The 13,966-nt window shown below is 35.7% G+C and overlaps 3 protein-coding genes across 6 annotated transcripts; all 3 read left to right on the forward strand.

Annotated features, from left to right (window-relative positions):
- The first annotated feature begins 1,166 nt into the window (after positions 1 to 1,166).
- On the forward strand, positions 1,167 to 4,344 carry LOC147539862 (uncharacterized). The gene is made up of 4 exons (XM_086644448.1): positions 1,167 to 1,732; positions 1,827 to 1,979; positions 2,106 to 2,597; positions 3,217 to 4,344. Exons 1-4 carry the CDS (start codon positions 1,391 to 1,393, stop codon positions 4,189 to 4,191), a joined length of 1,962 nt encoding a protein of 653 aa, XP_086500574.1. The 5' UTR covers positions 1,167 to 1,390; the 3' UTR covers positions 4,192 to 4,344.
- A 1,730-nt stretch (positions 4,345 to 6,074) lies between these two features.
- LOC147539863 (methyl-CpG-binding domain-containing protein 11-like) lies at positions 6,075 to 10,059 on the forward strand. 4 transcript variants are annotated; one of them, XM_086641615.1, is made up of 3 exons: positions 6,075 to 6,329; positions 6,422 to 6,506; positions 8,913 to 10,059. In XM_086641615.1, exons 2-3 carry the CDS (start codon positions 6,444 to 6,446, stop codon positions 9,708 to 9,710), a joined length of 861 nt encoding a protein of 286 aa, XP_086497741.1. In that variant the 5' UTR covers positions 6,075 to 6,329; positions 6,422 to 6,443; the 3' UTR covers positions 9,711 to 10,059. The 4 variants fall into 4 exon arrangements, with proteins under 4 accessions (XP_086497741.1, XP_086497742.1, XP_086497743.1 ...); XM_086641616.1 differs by having other exon boundaries at positions 6,075 to 6,319; XM_086641617.1 differs by having other exon boundaries at positions 6,083 to 6,329; positions 8,922 to 10,059.
- Positions 10,060 to 12,020: 1,961 nt separating this feature from the next.
- On the forward strand, positions 12,021 to 12,960 carry BCB (blue-copper-binding protein). Its single transcript, XM_086641656.1, has 2 exons — positions 12,021 to 12,290; positions 12,381 to 12,960. The coding sequence occupies exons 1-2, from the start codon at positions 12,101 to 12,103 to the stop codon at positions 12,806 to 12,808; spliced, it is 618 nt and encodes a 205-aa protein (XP_086497782.1). The 5' UTR covers positions 12,021 to 12,100; the 3' UTR covers positions 12,809 to 12,960.
- Positions 12,961 to 13,966: the final 1,006 nt, after the last annotated feature.

Here is a 13,966-nt window from a genome sequence, read left to right on the forward strand (position 1 = left end):
GTTCAAAAATATAAGTTTTATTTTTGTCTTCTCGGTTCTCACAAAGTTCAAAAGTATTCTTTAAGTTTGATGAGATCGAACGTCTTACTTAATATTAAATACCAAACTCAATTGAATTATGCGTGACAAAATTCGAAAGAAATTTTAGTAAAAAGTAACATCTTCTGGTAAGAATTCTGATATAAGTGCACGACCTGCATCAATGACACTGTCACGCTGCACGGGCACTCCCACCAGCGTGGTTGTCGACCAAGATCGTAGAGCAAGTTTTTCTATCTGAATACTACCGTCATCTTCGCCTTCAATGAGTGGCCACTGCATTAGAGTATTTCAAATATTTTGCAAAAGAAAAAAATTCCTAGGAAGAGCTTCGTGGAAACGTCTCTATACACGTGCAAATTACTTAGGAAAGAAGTAGGTTTGATATGCCATCTGATGACGTGTGAGCTAGGTATACCAAAACTAGGGTTAATCGATTGAGACATAATTTTTGGTTAGTTTCGTAATTAAGTCCAACTCCTTGTCTAACCTAAAAGAAACCCCTCATTAAGATAACGCACATTCCACGTGGTTTATTGGTTCTCCGTGTTGACGTGTCACTTTTCAACTGTCGTTTATGACTCTTTGATGATCTAACGGCTACTTTATCACCAACCAACAATTCACTAAAAGATGAAAATTTGAATAAACCCCCTTGACCGTTAGTCAACATAGCCAACGCCCCTAAACAGAACTCGGTAACCTAGGAAGATAATTTTTCTTTTTCTTGTTGTCTAAAACAAATAGATCCAAATCCACGAAAATCAATCGTTTAAATATAACTGTTGCATAAGAATAAACATTCTGAGATCTATCTCGAATCAATTAAAATTTTGACTCAAATTTCATATATGACAAAGTGTTTTTTTTTGTTGAAAGATGACAAAGTTGATAATGTACTGTGTTTTGATTTATTTGATCGAAGGACATATAACGATAATTGTTGTATGAACAAAAAAGCGTCCATCTCAACAAACAAAACTAACTGTCTTGGGGGCAGTTTACAAGTTTCATATTTTGTCAAGGACTTTGTACAAAATAGTCGTACTTAATTGGACTTCATCCAAGAATAATATTTCTTGACAAATTTTAATTTCCTTAACGTTCAAACCAAATAAGAAATATTTCTTTGTCATTCACAGCTCAGGTTTCCTCATCCCTTCCCCCAATTATTATTTTATTACTACCATTTTTTCTTATAATCTTTCTCCCTACCCTAACCCCAATACCCATCCCCTTATTTTCTTTCTTTCTCCCTCTCTATCTCTTTCTAGATCCCTACCCTCATCTTCCCAAACCTAAACCTACAAATTCCAACATTCAATCAAAAAGGAAGAAAAAAGGGAATATTATGGTAGTGAAGATGATGAAATGGTCGCCATGGCCACCAACAAATTCAAAGAAATTTCAAGTAAAAGTGAAGCCATTAAAGCTTCAAGATTTCAATATCAATGATGGGTTTGAAGAAGAAAAAACAGTTATGGCTATTGAAATGAAATGGAAAGGACCCAAAGTTAGTTTATCATCGTTACGTCGTTGGTCAAGTTCAACCCGAAACGTCACGTTAGAACGAATTAAACGTAACGGTATCGATGTCGAATGGGAAGATGAATTCGAAAGTGTTTGTAATTTCCCCATTTTTCAGAAAGACAATTCTTTTCAACCTTGGGAGGTTTCCTTCAATCTTCTCTTTGTAAGAAATCTATCATTAGATTCTTGTTCCATTTATTTTTTGTTGTATGACCATATTACCCTTTGGTTTGCTCATTTGGTTTCATCATGTACAGGGGCAAAGTGGGGATCCAAAGAATAAATTCGTTGTAATCGGATCGGTTTCTTTGAATATAGCAGAATTGGTATCTCAGGAGGAAGCTGAAACGGAGAGGAAAATTCCGATCAGTTTTCAGGTTGCCGGAGTTACCGGACAAGCCACTCTTCTTGTAAGTATATTCGTTGTAATTAAGGAACATTAGTAGGGGTATTGTAGTCAAGTGAAATTATTGTCGTAATTAACGGTAAGATTCTTAGATAAGTGATTAATGAATGTTTATTTGTGGGTCCCACAGGTTTCGGTGAGTTTTGTCGAGTTGAGAACTGAGTCAGTAGAAATCGGCACCGGTTCTTCAACTGAGTCAGATAAAGAAGAAGGATTTTTCAGAATGGTGAAGGATATAACTGGTATATCAAAAAGTAAGAAGAAGAAGAAGAAAAAGAAGAATGAAGAAACGAATGATCAAATCGGATCAAACAGGTTTTTAGTTGACACGGACGAGTCAACAACATTTGACTCAGAAACTTCACCAGATAACAACTTAGGTTTGACTCCTTCCGATTCCGAGTTTGTCACTAAGGTAGATGATTCATCATTGCTTGATTATAAGGAAATGAATGTGTTGAGTCAAGTTGGACGATCAATGAGTTTAGGGAGTCAGTCCGATTCAGTTATAAAAGCTGGGTTTTGGAGAAAAAGGAAACTGAGTTTTAGATCGGTGAAGAAGAAAGATGAACCGTTGACCGAGAAGAAAATCGTTGACCAGAATTCAGTTTCTTCAAAAGAGGTATTTACTTCATAATCTTAATTAACATTATTATTATTATAATTACTAAACTACCCCCTCAGATAAAATTATCATTATTGTTGAAGTACGTTTGGAGAATGGTGCTTTTAGACCTGAACTGTTGATTATGTATTTGTATGTAAGGATCAACGGTTGGGACTAAGCCCAACAACTAATTTTGTCAGTTATGATGACGACGAAAGCTGGTCAATGATGTCTTAATTTGACCATTGCTAAATTTTACTTATTTGGACTTCGTATAAGTCTACGTGCTTCATTCAACCTTCACATTTTGGTTGGTTTAATTTTTCTACTCCTCGGTCGTACATGTTACTGTACTCCCGATCACCGTTGCACGGCACGTGTTTACTTGGCATAATTTTGGTTGTTTTCCTTTTGTAAGAATTTTGTGAAAGATTTTGTTCTTGTAGAACTCTGCTTGCCCATAACCCATCATTATATTTATGTATGTGCTAGCTAGTAGGAAATATGTAAGACCCGCGTTGCAATCGGACTAAATTAGGTTTCACAACAACAATTTTAGTTATCAAGAATATGTTTTGATGAATAGTGTGTATTTTCTTAGTTTTGATTCTTAACTCTTAATTCTTCATGTCAGATAACAAAAGAAAGAGAGGCGACAAGTTCTTCTCCAAGTACCTCACAAGAACAAGCAATTGGTGTGTGGGAAGAGAAGGAATTGATAAGTAGAGATGGCCAAACAAAGTTAAAAACCAATGTGTTCTTTGCTTCCATGGATCAACGAAGCGAAAAAGCGGCAGGTGAGAGTGCTTGTACAGCTCTTGTTGCAGTAATAGCAGACTGGCTTCAATCGAACCCTAAAAAAACTCCATCACTACTTGAATTCGAAACCCTAATTACAGAAGGATCGTTAGAATGGCGTAAGCTTTGTGATAATGAAACTTACTTACAAAACTTCCCTGACAAACACTTTGATCTTGAAACTGTTCTAGTTGAAGCTAAAGTTAGACCATTATGTGTTAGGTCAGAGAAATCATTCATTGGGTTCTTTTGTCCTGAAAGTTTTGAATCTTTAAAGGGTGCTATGTCTTTCGATTCGATTTGGGAAGAAATAAGTAAAACCCTAGAAGAAGAAGATCAACAACCTAAAGTTTATATAGTAAGTTGGAATGATCATTTCTTTGTGTTGAAAGTTGAAGCAAATGCTTATTATTTGATTGATACTTTCGGAGAGAGATTGTTTGAAGGGTGCAACCAAGCTTATATTTTGAAGTTTGATAATTCTTCAACAATGTCGAATTTGTCGAAGAAAGAGATAGAGAAGAAGGAAGAGGTTGTTGATAAAGAGAGAGAAAGTGATCAAGAAATGGTTCCTACTAATGATGATAGTGGTGGTGAAGATGATAAGATGTTGGTCTCTAGTGGTAAAGAGTGTTGTAGGGAATTCATAAAGAGATTTCTTGCAGCTATTACTTTAAGAGAATTGGAGATTGAAGAAAAGAAAGGAACCCTTTCTAGTGTCATTCCTCTTCATCAAAGATTGCAGATTGAGTTTCATTTTACTTCATTGTTATCTATTAAGGATAAAATTGTTGGTGAGCAAACCAACTAGGGAGATCCCCACAAGGGGAATCTCATTATTTAGGGTAGAAAGTAATTACTTGTACAACATGCTTCTTTCTTTCCTTATTTGTAAATTCTTTGTAATCTTTTACACATATAAATGGACATGGAGATACACGGTTTCTCTCACATTAAAATCTAATTCTATTATGGTATCAGAGCTAATACGTAAAGAGACCCAAGCCTTCTTCTATCAAGTCATCTTCTTCAAGTAATATTCAATAGTTTTTGTTGTGTCGCTACGGGGAACCCACTATTGAGGAGAAAATCGGTATAATTTTTTTCTCAAATCTCTCTTTACTCTTGGGATCATGTTGTAGAGGCCAAAAATGTCTTTTGGTAGTTGAAGGGGTTGGGATCGGACTATGAAACTATAATTTCTCCGTCCTCCATATCCAATCCTAATGGCTAGCGTTCTTCGCTTAACCCACAAATGTCCTAAGTACCCTCAATGATTCTTTTTTTTTGAATGTAGTATCCTCAGTGACTTATTCGATACCTTTTCACACACCTCTATAGAATAATATAAACATAGATGGACGACTCTCACTAAATAAACATCTAAATTATTTTCCGAAAATGATTTCACATGCATAAGATTAGGACTTTGGAGTTGTCTAAAATAAAATAGTATTCACTCATAATTTGGCCAAGTCCAAAGGATCCCTTTTCACATGTATATACAAACTTTGAAAATAATGATTAAACTTTCATCTAACTAGTTTAATGAATTTCTTATTATCAACTAAGAATAGATTAACACTTCAGGAGAATAGATTATAGTCATTGTCATAATTGATAGCTAAGAAATGTTAATTAATAACTAGAAATAAACTATTTGTCTTGGAAAGAATTCATGATCGTTATTTTAAAAATCAAATAATGATAGGTTAGATTCTTATACCATGTGAATACATTGTCAATGTTAGGATTGGATATTTTATATTTAAATTTTGTAAAAGAAGATTTTGCAAGTAATTCATGCATAAAATGGGTGCTTATAATACAGGGTGCCTTCCTAAATTTGGTAGATAATGCAGTATAAGGGTTCTTCTTCATAAATTGCCCCGTCCGTAAGAGCAAGTCCAATAGAGGGGCTTTGGCTTCTTATTTTGGAGTCCCTGAATTTGGAGAGTCAATTTTTCAACACCAATATTAGGCTCAAAACAGGGGTTCCAAATGACAAATTTAGAACTTGGGATCCCAACCCACCCTACCTTGGACTTGCTCTAAGGTCCAAAACTCTAGAAACCGAGTTCAAGTTTTTTTCCCTCTTCTCTCTCCCTACTCGTTAGGAACAAGAAATTGCTCGGTCTGACGTTCCAAAATTGTAGAAACTGAGCTCAAGTTTTTTCCTACAATACAAGAAGTTGACAAAATATATAGCAATTACGTGAAGGGAGATTTATGAAAATTTAGTAACAGAGAGCGGCAATGACAAGAACTACTCAAAATTATTTAGTAAATAAAACAAGTTCAAAAGTTTTATCGGAGATATAAAAGAAGTGAAGAATCTCTACTTTCACCATTTACAAATGAGAATCTCAATTAGAACTTGAACATAATACTAACATAGATTTTTTTAAGTTTCGCATTTGAGATGCACTTGGTCCCTTCGTCCCAATATATATTTTTTTTTGAATGCTCTAATAAGTTAAAATCGATCAGAGCACTACAGAGTACCCAAGGATCGTTAAGAGTCGGACATTTTTTTTTTCGAAAGCCCTAATAAGTTAAAATCCATACATAGGATCGGGTACTAGTTAACGAGTACCCAAGGATCGTTAAGTGTGGGAATGCCGTATCTGAAAACGTGTCGCTAGTTTGTCTTGTTGGTACGTTCTGAATTCAGTTATTACTCCAAAAACGTTAGGTTAGGTAGAACACGTTTAATTAATTAAACATATATAGAGAGAGAGAGAGAAATGAGGTCAGCAAATTAAAACCTTAGTTTGTAACCCTTGTTCGAATTTGGTAACTCTCTTGTGAAGAACAACAACAACATTGAAGACTCCTTCCTATCTTCTCCTCCTCCTCATAAACCTCTAAATCTCTCACTCCTCTCAATTCTTTCTCTCTCTCTAAGTTGTTTTCTCACATAGAAGCAAAATTAACAAGTAAAGAAATGTCTGTCTTTTGGTTAATTTACTCTTTTCTTTTACTCTGTTTTTTGAGGTTTTATCTTCTCTCTCTCTAACTCTTTCCTCTTTCTTTTGCAGTTTCATATTGGTTTTATCTTTCATGGCAACACAAGATGAAGTTGTTTCTTTGGAACTTCCTGCTCCCCCTGGTTGGAAGAAAAAGGTTTCTCTCTCCTCACCCTTCTCTCTCTCTCTCTCTCTCTCTGACACTCACACATACCCTTATCTTTTTTCACTTTTTTTTTTTTTTGTGAAATTTCATGGTTTCTTCACTTACCCTTAAGTTCTAGTACCTTTAATTCTACTTTTTTTTGTTCATTTGCCCTCTGGGTAGGTTGGAATCCTTCATAATTGTGTTCTTATTATACAAATTAGGTCAATTCAGTTCATCTTTATGTTATGGGTAGGTTGGAATCCTTCGTAATTGTGACAGACTGGTTAGAAATTCTTGTTGCCTACCTCAAATTGAATGTTTGCTAAAACTTCTAAGTTGCTGATTTTGTTGGAATTGACAAATTTTGCTGTTAGGGTTTGTAGATTTTGCCCAATTATAAAAGGAATAATTGTATCTGGTTATTGTTTTGATCACTAAAATTGATGCTCTGTGGTTTCTCTTTTGTTTTTACTTGATTTACTAAGAGAACTTTGTTTTTTTTTTTTTTTGAGAAGTCGACTACAGTCTACGTTAGTCGTTACAAGGCATTGGTGCATCATGGAGATGTAATGAGCACGATAACCGCCTAATTTAAACTGAGAATGAAAGAAGCCTAAAACCCGACAACGAAGAGGCCTAAAGCCCGACAAATTATTACATTATTCATAGCCTAAATTACATAGGATAAATCTTGATGGCAACTGCTTCCACCGAGACTCGATCCCACGACCTCATGGTCTTAAGAGGGGTGTCCATCCGTTACACCAAAGGGTGGTAGACACTAAGAGAACTTTGTTGATAATATATATATATAGGGAAATGATAAAGTTACAAAAGATTTTGACAAAAAAAGATTCCAGCTGATGTGGCGGGAGTGGTTTCAAACTTTGACCAAATCTAGACCGTTGAGAGATGAAAATCACAACCGCCACATCAGCTGGGAACTTTTTTTTGTCAAAATCTTTTGTGATTCTAGCATCTCTCATATATATATATATATATATATATATATATATATATATATATAATATATATATATATATATATATATATATAGATATCTTAAGAAGCTTGCTGAAAGCCGAATTTTAGTCTTCTTTTCTTCCTCCATTGTGGTTTCTTGCTTAAATTGTTCTTCAGCTTCTTTTCTTTCTCGCTTAATCTTTTGAAACTTACCAGGCACTTCCTCTTAAACTATAGATCATTCTCTGAGTTGTAGATTTCGTTGTAGTTCTTCTTCGTGCCACTTTCTTTCTTCTTTATCCGTCTTTACATATCTATCGTGAATGTGGTCTGTACATGAGGTATTTTAAGTGGAAAAAAACATGGAAGTTACTAGATGCAAATTTCGGTGCTTTTACCTATAATATGACGCCATGATAACATATATCTTGCATGATTTGACATTAAATGGCAGATTTAACGAACTTGTCGTTATATTCTACTTCAAGTTATTATTATCGAAGTCGTTTCCTAGTTTCAATCACCCTGAAAGTGTAATTTAACGCACTAAAACTAATACCTACAAGGTTTTCATATTGATGTGGTGGCATCATCTCGAAGCGGCATAATTAAGACTTGACTTGGAAGTTGGTGATGACATGGCCTTCGCACATTATTTCGGTGGTTTGGGTAGCATTTATTCTTCGTCCTCTCAGTGCTCCAGGGACTGATTGATTCAGTTTAAGCCTTAAGAGCTAAACAAACAACGAAACTAAGAACTTGTAAATAGTGTATTGATGCCTTGAAATAACATGGGTAAACAAAGTAGGTTAAATTATATTTGGAAACGTACACTTATGAAGGTAGTATGTGTATTCGATCTTGAATTTTGATCTCCACGTCTCATTTTGTTTGAGGATCTGAAGACATGTTGTGGGAATTTTCCGCGTACCATTATAATTTTCTTAATTCTTCGAAATCTTTCATATCAACATGATGGGTTTTTGCATGTCATCATCGATTTTATCGAGTTCAATGAAGCATATCGTCAAACCCACTCTTGAACGCAGTTAAATAGACAAATGGTCTTGACCCAAGCCCAGATACAATCCGCTAGTTCAACTATATCGGGTATAATATTAGAATAATTCCGGGTTCTCAACTTCGTGAAGAAGAAGAAACCCTCATGTAGAAGGAAATTTAGCTTTTTTCTCCCACTGCATCAACTATGTCCTTTTTCTTAATCCGACAAGGATAAGAGGTCAAGTTGTGTAAGATTGTTACGGGTTGTGTACTCTTCTCTTCTATTTATCCTTCTTCATTGTGCCTATAAATAGAGTTATTTTCCTTTTGTGGTGAAAGTATGAATTGATGCTAGTAAACGACGGAGTTTGTTCTTATTTCTTATTACAAGTTTCAGTAGTCATGACTCATGTATAGTAGTTTTAAGTGTTAAGAGACATTTGTCTTTAGTTTCTGCAGTACATTTTGAAGAAAGGAGGAACTCCGAAGAAGAACGAGATCATTTTCTGTGCTCCAACAGGTGAGGAGATCAGTAACCGAAAGCAGTTGGAACAATACCTCAAATCACACTCTGGTGGCCCTACAATCTCAGACTTTGATTGGGGCACTGGTGAAACTCCAAGGCGATCCGTGAGGATTAGTGAGAAAGCAAAGGCAACTCCACTGCCCGATGGTGAACACCACCCGACGAAGAAGCGTAGCAAGAAATCACCAGGTAACAAGAAGGATAAAGAAGCGGAATCGGCACAGGGAGATACTAAAGGGCATGAAGAAGCAACCCCGGACAAGAACGTAGAAATCGAAAAAAAGAGTATCGAATCACAAGACGAAAAACAAGCGAAACAAATCCGAGATGGTAGTGAAGAAACCAAGAAAGACGATACCGAAAAAGAAGCTCTTGTTTCTGATGAAACTGACGGAGGAAAAGTTGTTGAAGTTCCAAAAGTTGAAGAGATGAACGAAGGTGAGAAGAAAGCCATTGAAGTTGTTTCTGATAAAACTCAAACTGGCGAAGAAATTATGAAGGAGAAGGATCCACTACCCTACACCATGAAAGTGGACGGTCAAGACGACAAGGAAGTTGAAAAAGAAAATGTAGTTGATTCTTCTGAAGCGGTGAAAGAGAAAGAAATCGAAACTGAATCTCAATCGGTTGGAGAGACGAAGGAGAAACAAGCATCTAATGGGAATCGAATGGAACAAGTTGATGAACCAAATCCTCCCGCTCCCTCTGCCGTGAGCTGCTAATGTACATGATTCTCCTCTTCAACCTTCATTTGTTATTCAACAAAGGTATGTTATTTTCGGTAAATGCAATCTATGTCGATATGATGTTTGGTCTGATTATTCGTTTTAATATCTATATGATCTACTTCAACTTCATCGATTTAGGCCCCTCAATCAGCGATTTAGATTATCGAAAGTTGCTTGTTAGTCTTTATTTTGATATGATAAATTGTTCTGTATGTACTAAGTTTACGAGCGTCTGAACATGGATTTCCTTTAAACACTTTTGAACCTTTGGATTATGCGAGTCTTGTAAATTTCTGTGACATTTTTAACTAATTGGTTGAATTCTCATTTTGCTTTGTACAAATGAGAGTTTTATGTAGTGATCAAGATGTTGAGGCGCCAGAATATATAAAATAGGAAATTCAGAAGAACTCTCGAAGGCTTTGAATGAACGATTCTTAAATGAAATATTATCAATTTAAACTCCGTTAATGGTTAGAATTCGCTTAGCATGAAACATTATCAAAATTGTTCAAGTCAAGACTCGAGAGAGTAATTTCTTTTTTCCCGAATATGTTATTTTGGCTCTTCATAATATTTCGTAATTATAATAAACAAATTGAAAATAAATTATTACAAGTTAGAATATTCAAAATTTGTGATACGACAAAGATCACAAAGTTTGTTCCTGAGAAAGTCTTTGGAAGGTTTGCGAATGAATTCACGGGAGAACCAAATCTTACGCCACATGGTAGTGTGGACATTTATAAAGCCCTTATAATAGTAGAAGAAATTGACAACTCGACTATATTTCTTATAAATAATGCTGGAAGAAATTGACAACTCGACTATATTTCTTATAAATAATGCTGGAAAATTTGAATAAGTACACGGAGTATGACGGATTTAGTAAGGCCAGCGCTTTGGGAAAAGCTAAATAGTTTCCGGGGTGTGAAATTTTAAAGGGAATATGTAGAATTTTAGAAAATTTCCGGGAAAATAAATCTTAAGGGGGAAAAAAAAAAACACTCCACCTCACCTCAACAGATCTTATCTCTCTCTAGATTTGTTCTAGAGAGAGAGAAGGAAAAAAAAAAACGTTTTTTAGAGAGTGAGGTGGAGAGAGAGGGAGCTGAGGTGGAGAAGCTATTTTGCTTCCCCCCTAAATAAAATTGTCAAACAAAATTGACCAATTTTTGACCAAGTCTTTACACCCCGAAAACTATTTTGCTTTCCCCAAAGCGCTGGCCTTTAGTAACCCTCTATCCTCACCACTGTGTTTTTTTCTTGAGAAATGGATTACGTTCTACGTTAGTTGTTACAAGGCGTTTTGATACATCACGAAGATGTGATAAGCACGATAACTGCATAAGTTAAACCAAGAAATAAAAGAGGCCTAATCCCCAGATTGATACATTACGAAGATGTGATAAGCACGATATACCTTACTTCTTCTTCTCCAAACCACTCCAAGATCACTTCTTTTCTACTTCTTATTCATTTAATCAAGTTTCAACTATGGAACCAACAACCCTTGGTTGGAGTGGTAAGAGATATAATCTTTCACCTTAGAGATCAAGGGTTCGAGGCACGCTGAACATTTCAAAAAAAAAAAAAAATTCAACTATGGAAGTTTCAACAACAACAAAAAGTTTAACTATGAAAAGATATTTTAAAAGAAATTTTCATTGGGGTCCATCAAATTCAACATCGACGACTCAAACATCGAAAGTTTCGGATTCGACTCCAACATCGGAATTGATTGTTGGTCACTGTTTTTAATTAATGAATACAACTATTGCATATATTTTCGACTCTAACACCGAAAATCATGTACATTTCGAAACATAAACTTTCGTAGAGGTCAATTACATTAATCATCGTTGATATATCTATATAATTAATGAATACAAGTATTTTGTTAATTGTTGTGTCTGCAAAAAGAAAACCGGCATATGACATCGGATCGAAATCGTGAATCCACCACTCCAACAACCTATGGGTGAACCGACTAGAGATATATATGTACGTGAACCGTACGTGGTGCATGAATGTTTTAGTTTTGGGTCGTAATGTTGACTTGACCTAATCAAATCGGTTAACTATTTCAAACTTCTCTAGAAGTGGGCCCTCACGCGCTTCCTACTTCTTCTAATAGTCAACAAAAGTTACAAACTGAAGACCACCGAGTTGGTTTGAAACTCGGATGATTTCCCATTCATCCAACGGTCAGGATTAATCCTATATTCCACAACCAACTCTATAAGTACTTTTTTTTGTTGTTGAACTAACTCTATAAGTACTTACAACCAACTCTTTCATTCCATTCATAACTTCCCATTCCAATTCCACATACATTCTAGAGAGAGAAAAAATCAATCAAATTTTTAGAGAGAGAGAGAGAGATGGCTGGTCGGATTAGTACTGTGTTTGGTTGTTTGATTGCTGTAGTGGCTTTGTTACAATTATCAGCTGCTCAGAGTACTAATACTACCCATACGGTCGGAGATCGCACCGGATGGAATATCCCTTCTAACCCTAACTTCTATACAACTTGGGCTTCCGGCAAAACTTTCAAAGTCGGTGAAACTCTTTGTAAGTAAATCTCTCAGATACTCTCGCAAGTGATGTGAGACTATTATATATAAATATGTCTAACTTTGGTGTTATATGAATATTGCGCAGTATTCAACTTTATGGGAGTTCATACAGTGGCTGAGGTTTCCAAGGCAGATTATGACTCTTGTAACACGGGTGCTACCCCAATTGGCTCAGTCTTAACTACTAGTCCTTCGACTGTTCGTCTCAATACTACCGGTGCTCACTACTACATTTGCACTATCGGTCGACACTGTTTGAGTGGCCAGAAATTATCCATTAACGTTGCTGCTTCTACCCCCACCGCAACTCCACCTTCTACAACTGCAACTCCACCTTCCACCACAACAACTCCTCCGACCACCACAACACCTACTACTCCTACTCCTCCGATGTCACCAACCGGAGGACCCAGTGCCAGTACCACACCAGGAAATTCAGCAGCACCTTTATCAGTTGTAGTTGGTGGATTTTCTTTCACTCTATTGTCTGCTGCAATCGCTATGTTTTTGTAGATGGAGCCTTAATTTCTTATTAGTAGTATATATGATTCTCGCTATAGAAATATACATATATACACACATATTTATGATGACGGTTTTCTCTTATGAGTTTATCAGAGATTGTATTCTACGATTCATTTTTACATGAATATAAATAAAGTTTAATAGTTTATATGGTTTGATTTATTAATTTTAATTGTTGAATAGAAGAAGATCATGAATTATATATCTCTAAAAAGGGAGAAGGAACCTTCCGTCAAAGAAGTACACCAGCACAAATTATTGATTCTACTCGAAACTGATACTTGACTCGTTTTGGTAATTTCACACATAGTGACCTAAACAACTTTTAAGAAAAGATGGTGATTTTTTTGGTATTACCGATCTTTTTGTGGTCAATCTGCCATTGCTTGGTAAGTTTTTCCACATTTACATGATTGGACTTATAATTGGACTTTGAAGTGGGCATAGACTCGGGTTTGCATTTAAGTTTGGTCTTGGGTTTGACGAGATCTCCTAAGCAAATTCGAATTGGGCTTAGAATTCTTCCTCATTCCTCGTTCAATTTCTTTCTCAACCTTCCATCGCCCTCTTCCTCTCCCTTTCCTGTTAGAAAGGTTGTGAGTCTTAGACACTCAATTTCTACTAAAGTCGAATATCGAATAACACGAAGATGAACAATTTTTGTAGATAGATTTACACTTAGAGATGAATTACTTACAACTTCTTCTCTCTAAATAAGGAGATAACAATTATGAACAACCTCTCTCTTATTCTAGGAGATATACTATCAACTCTCTCTTTACCAAAGGAAAGACAAGTATTTAGAAGAAACTAAACTCTCTTTCTAATACTAACTCACTTTCTCTTCACTTGGCTTGCTTATGAGATGGAATGGATGGGATGAGAATGGGATGATTTTGAATTGAAGTTCTTCATCTCCTTTTATAGAGTTGGAGGAGAAATATGGTGTGGACACCTCAACAAATGAGGTGTCTCACCAACTCATGGTGTCCTCTTGACAAATTGCCACCTCAAATGATAAGAGACTTATCACCAAGGTGAGATGTCTCATTTACAATAGATGGTTCATGTTGCTTGACACCTCACATGGTAGTTGACACCAAGAGCTTGGTTGATGCCACCTAAAGCTTCAAACAATGTAGCTTT

This window comes from Eschscholzia californica, unplaced genomic scaffold (genome assembly GCF_041429995.1).
Source record: "Eschscholzia californica isolate CP2 unplaced genomic scaffold, dmEscCali1.0.p SCAF_5, whole genome shotgun sequence".
In the NCBI taxonomy this organism is placed as follows: Eukaryota; Viridiplantae; Streptophyta; class Magnoliopsida; order Ranunculales; family Papaveraceae; genus Eschscholzia; species Eschscholzia californica.

Bases quoted from the DNA above. Each gene is read 5' to 3' on its own strand.
- LOC147539863 (XM_086641615.1), top strand. From the start codon at position 6,444: ATGGCAACACAAGATGAAGTTGTTTCTTTGGAACTTCCTGCTCCCCCT. The intron at 6,507-8,912 runs GTTTCTCTCTCC...ATTTGTCTTTAG, and splicing joins CCCCTGGTTGGAAGAAAAAG to TTTCTGCAGTACATTTTGAA.
- BCB (XM_086641656.1), top strand. From the start codon at position 12,101: ATGGCTGGTCGGATTAGTACTGTGTTTGGTTGTTTGATTGCTGTAGTG. The intron at 12,291-12,380 runs GTAAGTAAATCT...AATATTGCGCAG, and splicing joins CAAAGTCGGTGAAACTCTTT to TATTCAACTTTATGGGAGTT.
- LOC147539862 (XM_086644448.1), top strand. From the start codon at position 1,391: ATGGTAGTGAAGATGATGAAATGGTCGCCATGGCCACCAACAAATTCA. The intron at 1,733-1,826 runs GTAAGAAATCTA...CATCATGTACAG, and splicing joins TTTCCTTCAATCTTCTCTTT to GGGCAAAGTGGGGATCCAAA. The intron at 2,598-3,216 runs GTATTTACTTCA...TCTTCATGTCAG, and splicing joins ATTCAGTTTCTTCAAAAGAG to ATAACAAAAGAAAGAGAGGC.